General features: G+C 49.0%; 1 protein-coding gene across 9 annotated transcripts in view; it reads left to right on the top strand.

Annotated features, from left to right (window-relative positions):
* Bcas3 (BCAS3 microtubule associated cell migration factor) overlaps positions 1-15,429 on the top strand; it is a 451,135-nt gene that overhangs the window by 417,629 nt on the left and 18,077 nt on the right. For all 9 annotated transcript variants that reach the window (XM_032912992.1, XM_032912993.1, XM_032912987.1 and 6 more), the window contains one exon: positions 10,339-10,506. In XM_032912992.1, the coding sequence (XP_032768883.1) occupies positions 10,339-10,506 (168 nt within the window). The remainder of the gene's footprint in view (positions 1-10,338; positions 10,507-15,429) is intronic.

Below are 15,429 nucleotides of genomic sequence, written 5' to 3'. Positions count from 1 at the left end.
AGTGACCTTCCCTCCATTTCAGCAGCCAGTTTGCCCACTGTCCCTCCCAGGCCTTTGAAAACCATTCCGGTCAGGCAGCACCCAGGCCTTGCAGAGCCAGGCTTACAGACAGCCTTGAGGAAATAAGAGAGTTGAGGGTTCTCAGAAAAGAGAGTCAGCAGTCACATACAGTCCTAAAGGACAAGCCACCATGTCTGTGTCTGTTGGCTTCACACCTGAAGTTGTCACAAATACTTTTTTTTTTTTTTAACACTTTATTTGGGGGTTTAGGGAGTGCCATGGTATGTTTATGTAGAGGCTTCTGGAGACCAACTAATATAAGTTGATTTCCTCCTCCTACTATGTGGGCCCCAGGCATTGAACTCAGTTTATCAGACTTGACAGCAAGCACCCTAACCTCCTGGGCCATCTTGCCCGGCTAATACTGATGATTTTCAAACATCATCCTTGAGTAATGGAAGCAAATTTCTCAGCTCCAGGTTTCACCTCAAGAGTTCCCAGCTGAGCACTCCACATCAGCCTTGCTGTAGGGAACAGAGATCATAACCACTGCCCAACTACAAGAACCACTTTCAAACACTGGAATAAGGTGTTGGGGATTTAGCTCAGTGGTAGAGCGCTTGCCTAGCAAGCGCAAGGCCCTGGGTTCGGTCCCCAGCTCTGAAAAAAAAAAAAAAAGAAAAGGAAAAAAAAAAAAAACCGCTGGAATAGTTTGAAAACTCTAGGGGTGTGGCTCTGTGGGGAAATTCTTGCCACCAAAAGAGGAAATAAAGCCCCTGCCGGCACCACTGCAGCTGTTCTGTCACAGGCAAACACCACACTGTGGTGTTAACGGGACCTCTCCTCTGACCCAAGGGGAATCTAATCAAAAGTCTTAGTGGGGGAAGTACAGGCTCTGGGTGGGCCTGGAGTCAGAATCCTGGCTGGACCCTCACACCTTCTACTTGTCTCTGCCTCCGTTCTTCAGTCTGTATGTCGAAAGTCATGGTGTCAGTCTCAGTGGTTGGCATCCTCTGAGATACAGTCTACATAGAGCAGCTGCCTGTATCTACCTCACAACAGGTCAGCAAATGTTCATTCTTTCCTTTTGATACCTCTCTGACCCCAGGCCTTACTCTTTGCTATGGGAGCTGTCCTAGGAAATCCACCTTGCTGTCCTGAGAATACATAGTTCTGAGAAGTTTTTCCATCCAGGGAGTTGCTAGGTTCCTAAATCAGCAGAGTACTCAGCCTTGCTATAGAACCTGTGAGTGACATGGTGGGCACTGACCTCCATCTCACCAGCAGACCAGGCACACAGGAGGAAATGTTGCCTTTGCCATCTAGCTTCCAACTCAGGAAAAAGCCAGCAACTGCCTAGTTTGGAGAGCTCTCTGTTCTCTGCAGCCCCGGACTGTCTGAGTCCAGAGCCAGTGGGGAGTCTGCACTGGAGCCATGCTGACAACTGCTCTCAGCCCATAGGCCAACAACAGGGGCTCTGCTCAGAGACAGAGTGATGTGTAAAGGGCTCATGTTCCTGGCTGGTCGTTGCTTCCTTTGTAGCTGTGCCTAGGTGTACAGAAGATTGGGGTAGGGGACAAATAGAATAAAGGGCTTCTCGAACCAACTCCTTCCAGAGTTGTTCTGGCGCTCTCTGATCTGGCATATGAAGTTTGTACAAAGGTGGAAACAGTTTTTGCCATTTTTCGGTACAAGTTGGTTCACATTCCTGACACACTTTAAGAGAAATAATGTGTGTACACAGGAGTGAGTCAACATTGCGTGCAGCCAGCCGTGGCCACTGGGAGAAGAGTCAGCCACGGAGCTGTAAGCTCACCTGCCTCCCACTGAGGCAAGCCCCGTGCAGGAACTACCAGGGAGGCAGCTCGGCAGGTCCAGGCCCTCCCTCACATGCTTAGCAGCCTCTTGACCCAGCCTGTGCTGTTCTCAAGCCAGTTCTCTCCTCAGCCATTTTCCTGATTCTAAAAGCTACAGGAAACACATGTGAAATGGTAGAGAGCAGATAACAAAAGCAGCTACTATAACCCGAGCTGTCCAGAGGCAGCCGCGCCTAACCGTGTCTCAATTCTTATTATTCATTATTTCATTTTGTTCTAATTATGTGTGCCCCACCCCCACCCACCCCCCTGCATGCGTGTGCATTTGCGTGTTCCACGGTGCTCTCAGAAGACAGAAGAGGGCATCAGATCCCCTGAAACTGTAATTACAGAAAATTGTGAGCCACCATGTAGGTACTGGGGCTTGAACATAGGTCCTGTGGAAAAGCAGCCTGTGCTCACAATCCTTGAGCCATTTCTAGCCTCAGTCCCAAGTTCTGTTTATTTACTTACTTGTTCACTTGTTTATTTAAAACTTTAAGAAGCTGTTGGGTATGGTGGTGCACACTTTTAATCCCAGCACTCAGAGGCAGGTGGATCTCTTGTCAGTTTAAGACCAGTGAGTTCCAGGCAAGCCAAGGCTACAGAGTGAGGCCTGTCTTTAAAAACAAAAAAAGAAAAATCTAGAAATTTCTGTTCTCATTCTCAGATGTGAATGACCTAGATGACCATTGGATGTGAGAGACATGGCCTTCATTAGAGCCACTCACCTGCCCTCTTGAGCCCCAGGCAGATGGTCTCAGTGAAGTGGGGTACACGTTACCCACCCATGTGCTCTGACTCCCCATCCAAGCCTCCTGCTGTGCACCTCACACATCATCAGTCATCCTCACTGATATGGGTACCACCTGCCTCAAAATTGTTCCTCAGACTACTTGTCTTCTCACCTGAGGGGGTGTGTCTGCTCAGATATCTGTCTGTCCTCGCTCCGTCATGTTGAGGCTGGAACAGACTACCCAGCCCATGAGCGTTCCTCGATTCCCCCATCTCTATGTCCTCTCTCTTACTGTGGGAATCCTGGACTGCAGATGCAGCCCATACAGGGGCTCTGGCAACCTCACGTTTGTATGGCAAGTGTTCTACCCACTGGGCCATCTCCCCGGCACAAAGATGAGATTTCTAAATAAGGTCACACTAGAGTCTGCAGCCGGACATGTATTTGGGAAGGTGAATCTGCAGTAGGTGGAGCTTCCAAGATCGCTGCCACTGGGGAGATGACTTCCCCCGTCACAAAGTGAGAAAGTAACAAGAATTGGCATTGGAACCTGGGTCCTCTGCTTATCGTGCACCTTTAATTTGTTAAAAACGCAGCTGTTGCCCCATTGTGCTTGGTTGTGTTATCTGCCTCGTAGGAAATGAGATTTGGTAGCTATTACCCTAGCATACCTCAGACATCATCTCACCATTGCTCCATTAGTGTATTATTGACAGTGACATTGAAGCCATTAGTGCAGATGGGAATCCCTTAGGTGGGAGTCAGTCCATTCATATGGTGACACTCACAGGCATGGGTGACTTGCCTAGAGTAACCAGAAAAGTTATGGGGGAATTCTGGTTGGAACATTTTGAGTCAAAATCTCTATTCTAACTTTTAACATGCAGTGTCATGTTATAAAATTGTAAACATAGCCTAATTGTCCTAGTGACTACTCTGTGTTAATTCACCATGAAGTGCTCTGTGCATCCATCCCTGTTTAACAGTGCCCGTTAGATTCCCCTGTTCAATTCAGCACACCCAATCCCAACCCCATAAATGTGGCCACACCTGGCAGGCTGGTCCATGAGCCTCTGACCAGCAGCTTGTCCCTTCTCGCAGCAGTTCTAGGGACCTCTAAGGACCTGTGCAAAACAGGAAGATGCACCACCAACACATCTGGCGGTCAGTGTTAGCGCTGGTGTTTCTTTACCATGCTGGTGTTTGGGGGTTGGTTTGGTCTGGTTTGGTTTTGGTTTTCTTTTCTCTCAGTTCACTTCCAAAGCTGGACGAGTAGATTTTTTTTCAAAATAACCTAATGACCATAGTCCAAACTCCACAACCAAGTGGCTGTACATGGGACTAATATGGCTTACATACGTTCGTGAGACATAGCAGATAGCTGGAGTCCAGGCCTCTTTGCTGTGTAGCACATCTGTCTGTGTGTGTGGATCACACAGTCAGTTGTCACAGAGGAGGTAGGTTCAGAGAAACGTGTTCACCATCGGGTGTTTGAACATCCTAAGCCTACTCATGCAAATCAAAATACAAGCCGCTCACGGGGGATGGTCTTCCCCACTCCTTATTCAGGTTGTGTGTTTGTTTGTTGTATGGCAGGATTTTGCTGTGTGGTGCAGACAGGCCTGGAGCTCACAGTGATCCTCTGGCTTCAGCCTCTCAAGTACCAGGATTACAGGCACAAACTCTCATATCTCTTGGAATTAGGGGCTACAGTAAGCACAAGCTATGGGAGGCTGGTGCTTGCAGAACCACTGTTATCTAGTGAACTTCCTTCATTAAGTAGAAGTATGCTCTCTAAAGTAGCAATGACATATGAACGACTCACAGCTGCTCACTCTTGCTACTGAGTGCTACACTGCACAATTAACAATTGTCCCTCCTTGAGGTGTCCTCACTGTACATGGTACTGTGTTACAGAGGACATTGCAATGCACGCATATAGTATACTTAGATCCTGTCCCGCCCACTCTTGCTCTTTTAGCTCTTCTGTAGCCTAGGCTGGCCAGGAAGTCATGGCAGTCCTCTTACTTCAGCTTCCCAAGAGCTGGAACTACAGGCATGAGCCCTGTTTGCATCACGCTTCTGGGTAACAGAAAGCGTAATGGGTGTGTGTGCTTTTACGACATCCCCACAGATCTGTACATGACGCTGCTCTGTGATGATGGCTGTGTCACTTGATGATGAGCTGTCCCGTTCCATTAACTTGTAGAACACCATCTTCTACGTTGTAGGCATGTGAATGGCGTTCCTTTGGGAGCTGGCCTAAAGGATCAAGAAAAAGGATGAAATCCTCGTATCCTCTCACACTACCTCCCCTTCTGTCCTGAGCCACTCTGTTCTAATTAACATACTACTGACAGGCTAAAAATATGCTTGGGGACACAGCTGGTAACCAATTGTATTAGTCACAGTTCTCTGGGGGATAGAGCCAATGAGAGTTTATATAGATAGGTAGGCCACCCTGAGTTTTTCAAACCCAAAAACCTGGGAAGAGTGGCCAGCACAGGCTGCCAAGCTGGGAGCTGCAGACAGACACTGGGCCTCCCCCAGCCTGGTCCTTTCTGAGTCTCAGCCTCAAGTCCTAAGTGCACAGAGAGCCATGGAAGAGACTGCTTTCTCTTCCCACACACTTTCCACCTTAGTCCTTCCTCCTCTTTCTAATCTCAGTTCTCTCTTCTGCCTGCCTTGGCCCTCAATGATGAGGCTCTGGCACTCAGGCTGTCCACTCAAGTGACTGTCACCTTTCCCAGGTGAACATGATCACTCAGATCCCAGATCTGTTGAAGTAAGCCTGACCGGTAAAGTCTGGACTCCTTGGGCTTTAGGAATCCAAGCCCCCAGGAACTCGTAAACTATCTGGAAGGACAAAGCACGTAAACAACATGGGGATGTAGACGGCAGTGATCTGTTGGCTCCCCAGATTAGCCTGAGTCCACACAGGAGCGTCAAGCTAAACACCCTGAAATCACTTGCATGGTGTTTATATGCAAACCTACTATTTTTTTCCAGTGCTAGAGATCAAACCCCAGAGTCTCCTGTAGCTCACATTAGACAGGCATTCAACTACCTAGCCACATCCCAACCCTACAGGTATATGTCTGTCTCCCCTCCTTCCTCTATGTAGACGTGTGGTATGGGGGCGTTGAATGTAGAGCTTCAAGTAAGCTGGGAAGGCATCCTGCCACTGAGCTGTGCCCTCTGACCCAGTTACAAATTTTAGTTGGTAAATGCATAGCTTTCACCAGATCTACTCTGAAAGATAAAGTCGCCTTCTACACTGGGGCTTTGAGCTCACTGCCCCTTGGGTAGTTGCCCAGGTTCTCCCGGAGCAGGTCAGACTTGAACCCAACCTTAGAAAAGGAGATTTTGAGAATTACAGAGCAGGAGCCAACCCCAGAGGGAACACATCCCAAATAAGACCAATTAAAGCCTGTGTCTCTCCAGCTCAGATATTAGTAGCTGCTGCTTCCCAGAGTTTGGTGAACTCAGCTCCTTTTCCCCCTTACACTATTTCCCCATTCCTCAGAACAAGGCTTGACTCACATCAGAGTAGACGCTAATCAATGTTTGATGCAAGTGAGTCAGATGGAACAGCCAGCATGAGAGGGGCCTGTAAACAGCTCCAGGCCCAGGCCCTGAGCTGGCACCATTGCTAAGCGGTGTGCCCTGAGCTCTCCAAATAGCCTGCTCTAGGTGAGCATTTCCTGGCTCCCTCAAACAGTCCTGTCTCCATAATGGGACACAAATATCCCCTGTCCAAAGGAGTGTCTTTGGACCAATCAAATGAAGGGTAGCTAGCTGTCCCATCAGTGCTGACAAGATAGGCAGTTGCCTAAGTGCCAGAAGTGACCTCATCCTCCAAGGACTTGGCTTCTTCACCCAGCACCTGCTGATCCCTGTGTGCCTGCAACCCTGCTCACTCCAGTGTGGGAGGCTCATCAGACAAGGGCTGCCCCAGGAAAAGATATCAGAGTCTCCTTAGGGCCTCCTCCTAGCAGGGTGAGGGAGGCTATTTCCTCTTTGCAGGACTGAGGGCTCCTTGGCTGAGCACTCTTGGGGTCTCCCTGCCCACATCCTTAACTATGCCATTGCTAAGAGACTAGATCTATTGGTTTGTGTTCTCCTGAGTGCCATCAGGTAGACAGGATGACTCGTCGCCATGACTACAATATTGTAAGGAATGTGGGCTGATCTCAGGCCTTTAAAAGGCATCAGTGGAAGGTGACGCGCATTCTCAACACACATTAGGGAAGATGGAGGTGATTTTTACATAGAACTGTTCTCATATAACAGCAGGTGCCACTAAAAGTAGTGCTGCGAGAGCTAACAGGATGAGCTCCACACTGAGAATTGAGAGATGTGTTCCAGATCTGTCATTTACAGACTCGGAGCATGTCACTTAAGCTTCCCATGCTTCAGCTCCCCTGTGAATTACGGCAGTGCCTCTACCACCATCGGGGTCATTGTGATGGTCAACGTGTATGGCACTGCCTCCAGTGGTGAAAAGGTGTACTTAGTTGGCATTGTGACCATCATCAAGACAGCTACTGTTTTCACTGCTTACAGTGCTGGGGATCAAAGCCAGGGCCTCCCACATGCTATGCAGGACTCTGCCCCTGACATACCCCGTGGTATTACCATGCCCACGAACACGCCCGCTCTGTGCGGAGCCCTCATGCGCCTTGTGCTTTCTTTCACCTCGCTCAACCCCTGAGGCAGCTCTGAGGCTCTGTCCCTTTTGCACTCTGGTGGGTGAGGATTCCGAGGCTCCTGCCTTGAGTTAGGCAGCTGGTACAGCTGAAAGCGTGTTCTGGGTCGTTTCCCAGTCCCCACCCTTAGACCGCCTCATGATTCTTTTCTCCTCATCCCATAGGAGGCTGAGGTCTCTAGTACAAGCCTGGTACAAGTACATACTACCCTGCTTTGACCGTCTGTGGGCGGGGCCCTCTCTCCCGACCCTTCTTTTGTGTTTCTTTCCTTTCTTACCCAAACCTCTCTTGCTACAATTATTTTGCTTTTTTAATATTTATATTGCTTCAAAAATTCTCTTGCTTCTGATTATTTTTTTCTTTTTCCCTGCTTGACTCTGGTCCTTTTGTCCCTGCCTCAGCTCCTTTCCCTGACCTCCAAACACTGCATGCGTGGACGCCTTTTAGAGGCAGGCTCCCTGCTCTTGTGACAGGAGAGTGGGTCACTCCATTCCCAGGCTTCCAAGCTCTGAAAGGAAGCAAAATAAATAGAGGAAAAGTGGACATCTTTTTTTCTGATGTTACTAAGTGTAGATGCGCCAGGTTGACTTTTCTGGATCTTTTCACTAGAGCATAGAGGAGCTCAGCTTCCTAAAGAGAACCTTGCTCAATGTTTTCGTTCCTTGAGAGAGGCGCAGAGAGTACTTCTCCTGTCAGTTCCAAAGGGTCATGGCTGCCACCTCAGACGTGGATGAAGCAGCTAGAGGCATCTTCTCAACATTGCTGAGTAGGAATACATCTGCAAGCTTAGTGTCTGTCCTTAGTCCAGTGTCCTTGAGGACACACTCCTGGGAGCCATTGCTAACATTGGAGTGTCAGCTGGGGTCTTGGCTCCTGCTAGTTGCATAGCTATAGCTCTCTTTAAGGATCCAGTGACACGCATTCCCCACCCCCTAAGTCCCAATGCCTGGTTCCTCAGACCCCCCCATCCTAGCCCAGTGCAGTGGAGGGGCTCCCCGTGTTAAGGTCCCACCTGATGGTAAATACCACACTACCGTCAGGCTCCTTCCTGAGGAGCTTTATCGGTAGATGCTGTCCACTCTCCCTGTGCCAGGAATCTACCTCACAATTAGGTGAGAAATAAATCAAAGCCAAAGTTGCCTGATGAAATTCAGGGGCCGGCAGTGACCCTTGCCACACATATAAATCCCAGCAGGCTGACCAAGGGCCTTTGTCTGGTCAAAGAGTTCAGGATTATCAGGCCCACTTTGCTGATGTATGGAGGCACCGGCTGTCCGAGTGTTTACTAACGGTTATCACCTCCGTGCTGCGGCCGTTATCACAGGCAGGGCCGCCCGCCGGGGCCGAGGCTCGCACCCTCTCTATTACCACCTGTCAGTGGCAGCGAGTGTGCACTGACACTGCCCAGTCCTGCCCGGCAAGGAAAGATAGTTTCTGACGGCTGATCAAAGAGAAGAAACAAGACCTGATAAAGAGTGTGCGTTTCGTGTACTTTTAACTTTGGGGAAACATCGGCATTTGCATTTTTTCCTGGTCCTCTGGTGCTGGCAGGAACCAAGCTCAATAAATGTAGTGGATTCAGTTACCTAATCGCCGGGGAAGTGGTATGTGCTTAAAGCAGCAGACCATGACCATAATCTCTTTCCAAGAGAGACTGGATGAAATACGCTTTCTCAGTGACCACCCCCAGGAGGTTGCCGTAGAATAAAGTCAAATCACTTCAATTTGGTCTTTGAAGTGATCTTGCACGTAACATCTAATCTTGGCATCCAGCAGAACGCTGTGTACTTTCTGGAACTTGGGAACCAGGTTTGGATTAAGAAAGGATCCTTGTTGAAGATGCTATCACCCAGCTGTATCGCTCACATCCCTGAAACGGTACCCCGGATATACCTATGTCCCTGACGGCTAGGAGCCAATCTGCAGTGAGGCAGAACGAGTTCCAGACCTAGGCATCAGTACATCTGAGTCCTGGCACCAGGTCTGTCACGGCCTGCTGTTTATTCTAAGCCCTTGACCTCTCAGAGCTTCACCTGTAAATGAGGCTGGGTATAGGTTGTAAGGGACAGTGGCTTAGGAAGTTTCCCCTTCATTATTGATCTTGGCAGTGGTAATAGTAATGTGTGTGTGCATGGGTGCATGGGTGTGTGCGTGCATCTGCAGGCTCCCTGCTCTTGTGACAGAAGAGTGGGTCACTCACATGGATTCCTCAGGACTTTCAGTGTTCACCTTCCACTTTGCTTGATATAGGATGTCTTGTTGCTCAGTGTGCACCAGATTAGCCATCCCACAGGCTTCTAGGAACTCCCCTGTCTCTGCCTCTCATCTCATCATAGGATTCCTGGGATTAAAGATGCTTGGGCTACTGCAGCCAGCTCTACCCCAGTTCTGGAGATCCGAACTTGGGTACTCATACTTGAGTTCAAGGGTTTTAGCCACTGAGCCATCTTCCAGGCCTTCTTTTATTTTACATAGTATCGTAGAATATCACGGTCTGGCCTAAACTCACTGTGTAGCCGAAGATGACCTTGGATTTCTAATCCTCTGGCCTCAGCCTCCCAGGTGCTGGGATTTACAGGCGTCTCTCTGTCTGAATTTGGCAGGGGATGCTATATGATCTCATGCTTGCTAGGCAAGCATTCCTTGAGCTGAGCTACATCTCTCACCTGTAGCCATTCAAGGTTATAAGTGGAGAGTGATGGTGTCAAGGAAAAGCAAGGTTGTTTGGGTTGAATCTGGGAAGGGGTTCCTTTTCCCTGCCTTAGCTCTGTCTCTGAACCCCATTACTCCTCAGAGACTGCTTTTAACTCCACATGCCTCATTATCAGTACAGCAGTCAGTCCTACGTGTACTCTCCGATCCAGCAGCACAGGCCACTGAGCCTGCTCCCGTACCTGTTCCTGGGGAGCCCACCCCCATTCTTCTGCTGGAAAGATGAAAGTGGCCCTGTATGTGACAGGCCGCAAGGGTGGGTAGACAGAACAGCCTGCCCTCTGAAGGTACAGACTCAACATCATCTGTCCCACACGTATCACAGGTACCTTCGACCGGAGCGTGACCCTGTTGGAGGTGTGTGGGAGCTGGCCTGAGGGCTTCGGGCTGCGACATATGTCCTCCATGGAGCACACAGAAGAGGGCCTCCGGGAACGGCTTGCAGATGCCATGGCCGAGTCACCGAGCCGAGACGTTGTGGGATCTGGAACAGGTAAAGGTGTCAACAGACTTGTGACCTGACTTGGTTGTGACTTGAACCTGGTGGCGTTGAGCTGGAGGGGAGAGGGCATCTGTGGTGTTTAACCGTGTTTCCATGGCTTAGCACTCCGAGGGCCTCCCAGTATAGAAATCTCTGAGGCTGGGAAATCCCCGTGGGAACCGCCTCTCCCTCCTGGAGCAGCACACAAAGATACCTTGAGAAATACGGTGGTAGGCCTGGGGCTGTGGTTCCTCACTGGAGCCGTGCATGGCATGCATGGTCCCTAATACCACAAGAGAGACAGGTAGACAGACAGTTGTACTTGTTAGTGATTCCCAAAACCACTTCCACCACACACACACACACACACACACACACACACACACACACACACACACACACACACACCCCTCTACCTCTGGCCTAGTTAGTTCTTCTGTTCCTTTACTAAGGAACAGAGTATAGCATCTCTGTAGATTAGTGGCTCCTGCCTAAATAGTCATCAGCTCCTGCAGAGTGCAGTGGATGGGTGGGAGTGGTTAAGGTAGAGGTAGGGAGTCCTTACCAGGCCCTAAATGACAGCTATCTCAGAGGGCTAGCCTACTCTAAACCCCATCTTCCCTGCAGGGAAAGGAGAAGCTACAGTAAACTGTACCCTGTCCCTCAGACATAGACAGAGATAGACCACCTGCACCTCACACCCCAAATGTTTATCAGATTTATCCCAAGGCCTCTGTTCTCCCTCTATACCCAGAGATAGCAGTCCACCCCCTTCCCAGATACCCTGGGAGCTAACTAACCCAGTAACAGTTTTGTTATGTCAGCACTTCTGGTCAGCCATGGTTCCCAAGAACTAGAGTCCCTGTCCCTGAGCTTACCCCCAGGAGCCTCCCTCTTCCGGGGGCTGGGAGCTCCTGGAATGACCCCATCTGCCACCACCTTCTTCAAAGTCTCGTGGACACCTCAGCAGCGTCTGTGGGCAGTTGAGCAGGTAAATTTAGTCACAGGCGCTTCTTCAGCTTCTCAGAGAGTAACCCGATTCATCTGTCAGACAGCTGAGGGACCCAGGAGTTTGTGATTTTAACAACCAGGATGTGAAATTAAAAAGAATTTAAAGAAAAAGACAGAGGAAATTAAATGGGCAGGTCAGAAAAATAGATTTCCCACCCTTGTTTTCCCAGCCAGCTTTCCATTTTCTTCCTCACATGGTCACCAGAAGGGATTCCATTGGTTTTCCTTGGCCATATTAGATGAGTGTTTGGTTGGTTGGTTGGTTTGGTTTTAACTTGCCTCCACTTTTAGGTAAGTAAGCAAATCAGATAAAAACCAACTCGTTTCCTTCTCTGTGGCTGACATGCACTACCCTACCCCCCCCTTTTTTTTGCTAACGTGTCCACCTGGTACAACAAAGGCAGGACAGTGCAGTGCCTGTAGATGAGACTTTGAGGCCCTCTGCCCATCGTGCCTGATCTGCTTCCACCCCAGCTCTGCTTCTCTTGGTGACTCACGGCACACAGATAGGGCAGTACGAGTGTTTGCCTCTGTTGGGTAGTCTCGCACTAGATAAGTCAGGCCTCCAGTGCCTTCCCAGGCACCTTCGTGTTGATGTATGTCATGTGACTAAATTTACTCCTTATCAACTTGTGACAGGCCATCTCAGAGCTTGCTCTCCAGACCCTCACACAGCGGCCCTTGTACTGTGTTAACACTGACAAGGGTGGGTTGACTAGCACTGGGTATATAAACTGCTTAACAACCAGCTCTCCAAAGGAAGCGAAGAACAACCCTCCCCGACACACAGTACCCTGACTTGTAGAGATCAGTAGTGTGAAAACTCTGTTATCATTGTTTATTAAAAGCTATCAGCATGTCAGGTCACCGGGTGCCTGAAAGTGTAACAGTCAGCAGTCGCTTGCTCCAGGGCCTCCCGAGAAGCCACAGGACCAGTGAGCTCTCACGGAAGGAAAGGAAAGTCCTACTGTCCAGTGCCGGGGTGGAGAGCTATCGATCAAGGATTCAAAAGTTTGCTTAGATAGGACAAGTGTATTGGAGGTCTGGTGCACCATATGTTAGCCATTGAGAAGAATAATATACCATATTCTTGAAAATGGCAAGACAGTATGTTAAATGTCCTCATCACCAAAACCAAGGTAAGTATGTGAGGTAATGTGTGTTAATTAGCTCTGTCTAGTCATTCCACAGTGTCTGTGTGTTACAAAACATCATGCTGTACGTAATGAGAATATCCTTCTTTTTATTCAAATCATTGTCTAAAGTGTTCTGCAGACCAGCAGCACCATTCTTGCCCAGGAGCTGATAAGGTTTGCAAAGTTAGTTGAGGTTGTAGCCTGTACAAGTCCTTGGGTTTGATCCTTAGAGCCCAAGAGAGAAAAGGAAACTCAGAATCCAGCCCTGGTCTATCAGCATCAGCACTTGTCATTTTTCCTTCCAGGGCTGGGGATTGAACCCAGAGCCTCACACACACTAGGCAAACCCTTTACCACTAAGCTATACCTCCAGCCCAGCATCTGCATCTTAACATGGATATATTAATGTTGAAGAAGATCTGTTTAAAATGTGGTGAACATGAAATGCAGATGTCAATTCGGCCCTCTGTGGTGGCTGCTGGCCGGTTGATCTGACTAGCTTCCACATGTGATTTGCAAGTCCATCTGTGATGTAATTGGCCAAGTTGCTTTCTTGCCAGTCGCCCAGCACCCATCTTACCTGTTACCTCTGCATTATCTCTTTCCATAATGTGTCAGTTTGAGGTCCATCTAGCCCTGCTCTTACTCAGTTGGGCCTGCACAGGTATGCGGTTCCCTGCCACTGAGCTGAGCTGAGCAGTTCCTAATGTCCTCTCTTCCATTCTCAGTTACCTGTCTGCTAGAACAGAATCCTGCTTGTCTCAGATACAACACCTGTCTACTGATACCCGTACCTGTCTGCCCACTGTTTCCTGAGGTCTACATCTACCTAGGTGCCAGTTGTTACACCCACATATATGCCAGTTTACTGAAGTCTGTATCCTAGATACTGACTGTTTACTGACTGAGCTCTGCACCTTCCTAAGTACCTACTGCTTACTAAGGTCTGCACCCACCTAGGCGCCAGTTGCTTACTAGTGGGCATCTCTGCCCACCTAGGTTCCTGAAGCTCTGCACAGCCCCTCCTTGTTAATGGGGTTTCTGGCCTCTCCCTTCTTGCAGCGACACCCCTACCAGCTCCATGATCCTATCGCTGCTGCTTGTTTAGTCCAATACTCAGTCTCCACCTTGACCTCAGCCACTTTCCTTCTGCAGAGATACTGTTCCAACCCAACCACCACCACCCCAGCCGCCCTGTCTCTTCAGCTCACCCTGTCAGAGAATGGTTATCCTTCGAGAACGTTGTCAACTTCCTACCACCCAGATCCTAAATATCCCTCTTGCCAAGGAGGAGCAGTCTCTGACCCCAGCCCACCACTGTGCCCCCCAGAGTCATCACTGGACACAGGGGCCTGCAGGCCCTCCCAGGGCTGGCTCAACCTCTCTTCAGCTCCTAGCTCTTCTGCTACCCCTGCCTGTCCTCTGTCCCTCTTCTGGCTTTCCCTTCCCATCTCACAGAATGCTTCCAAAGGCCTTTCCTTCTCCTTCAGCACGTGGCAGTCTCTGCTTCTGTGGCTTCCAAGCCAGCTCTCACACGATTTCCAAAACAGCCTATCCAGTCACTTGCTGGTAAATCCACACTTCTGGGAGCTAACCCACAGCCTTAGCTGTTCCTCCTCTAGGCACACTCTACTCCATGGATACAAAACCATCCTGACTAGACGGCCCTCTCTAGACGTATCCCCACTGCCTCCGAGCATGTCAGGCTGGGACCCTGGGACCCTGAACACGTGTAAGGCTCTCTGATAACCTTCTTCTGTCTGGAATGCTGTCTGCCTGAGCCCCCTCCCCTCTCAACTGTTTCCCCAAAAATAACTCAGTTAATTCCTCCTTAGCAGACATTTCTTCCAATATTGCCTTTTTAAAAACATAGCACTCTTTAAATAAACAAAAATATGGACTTATTACAATTGTTTTCTAGGTAAAGATATAATTTAGTACTCCCTACTGGAGGTGGAATTTAAATAAACACCTGGATACATATAGAGTCCATTTTAAACTTTATCTCTTCTGATCGCTAGCTTAAACTCTCATTCTTTCTTGCTTTCTCCAACCCCTGACATTAAAAGCCCAAGCCTCTTACACAGACCACAGTTCAAGTACTGCAGACCCGCAAGCAGCTGTAGAAGCTAAGAAGGACTGACTGTCTCTGCCTGGTGGCGGTGCAGTCTTCTTTCCAGTCCCTACTGAATTATCAGTCAAGGAGAGGCTCCATCTTGTTCCGTCCACCATCTCCGTCCATCACTCCAGAAGTGCTTAGCCTCTGCCCACCATTTCTTCTGTAAAGGCAAATCACACCCTGACCCAGTTTGCCAAACTCAGGCGTTCCCAGAACCGTGCCTCAGATGTGCATGCAAGGCACACTGCTTTGATTTCATGATACTTCACTGAATTAAGATTTGCTACTTGAAAACCAAGGCTGTCGTTGATTCTGCTAGATCCTCGGGGTTTCCCTATCTGTCTATCAGTGACCCAGCATCAAGCCTGAAAGACTATTTTCAGTTAACTTTTATTTACTGAAAGGACTGTGCTTTCTCTTAACATGAGAGGCATATTTTGAACATCACATAGTTTTTCTATGGTTACAGGAAGTTTCAGTCAGTTCATTAACAAATGTCTGTGATTTCCCATGCTTTGCAAAAGATGATTTTAATAAGCTCTGTGTGCACGTGGAGAACACATGCTTCCCTGCTGACCCTCACTGTGGGGCTGTAGGAAGTAAGGTCTCAAGGATGGCAGCTGAGGCTGGAGAGGTGGTTCAGGGGTTAGAGCACTGGATGCTCCTACA

The sequence above is a fragment of the Rattus rattus genome, chromosome 9 (assembly GCF_011064425.1).
Source record: "Rattus rattus isolate New Zealand chromosome 9, Rrattus_CSIRO_v1, whole genome shotgun sequence".
Lineage (NCBI taxonomy): Eukaryota > Metazoa > Chordata > Mammalia > Rodentia > Muridae > Rattus > Rattus rattus.
This window is presented reverse-complemented; position numbering and strand designations above follow the sequence as displayed.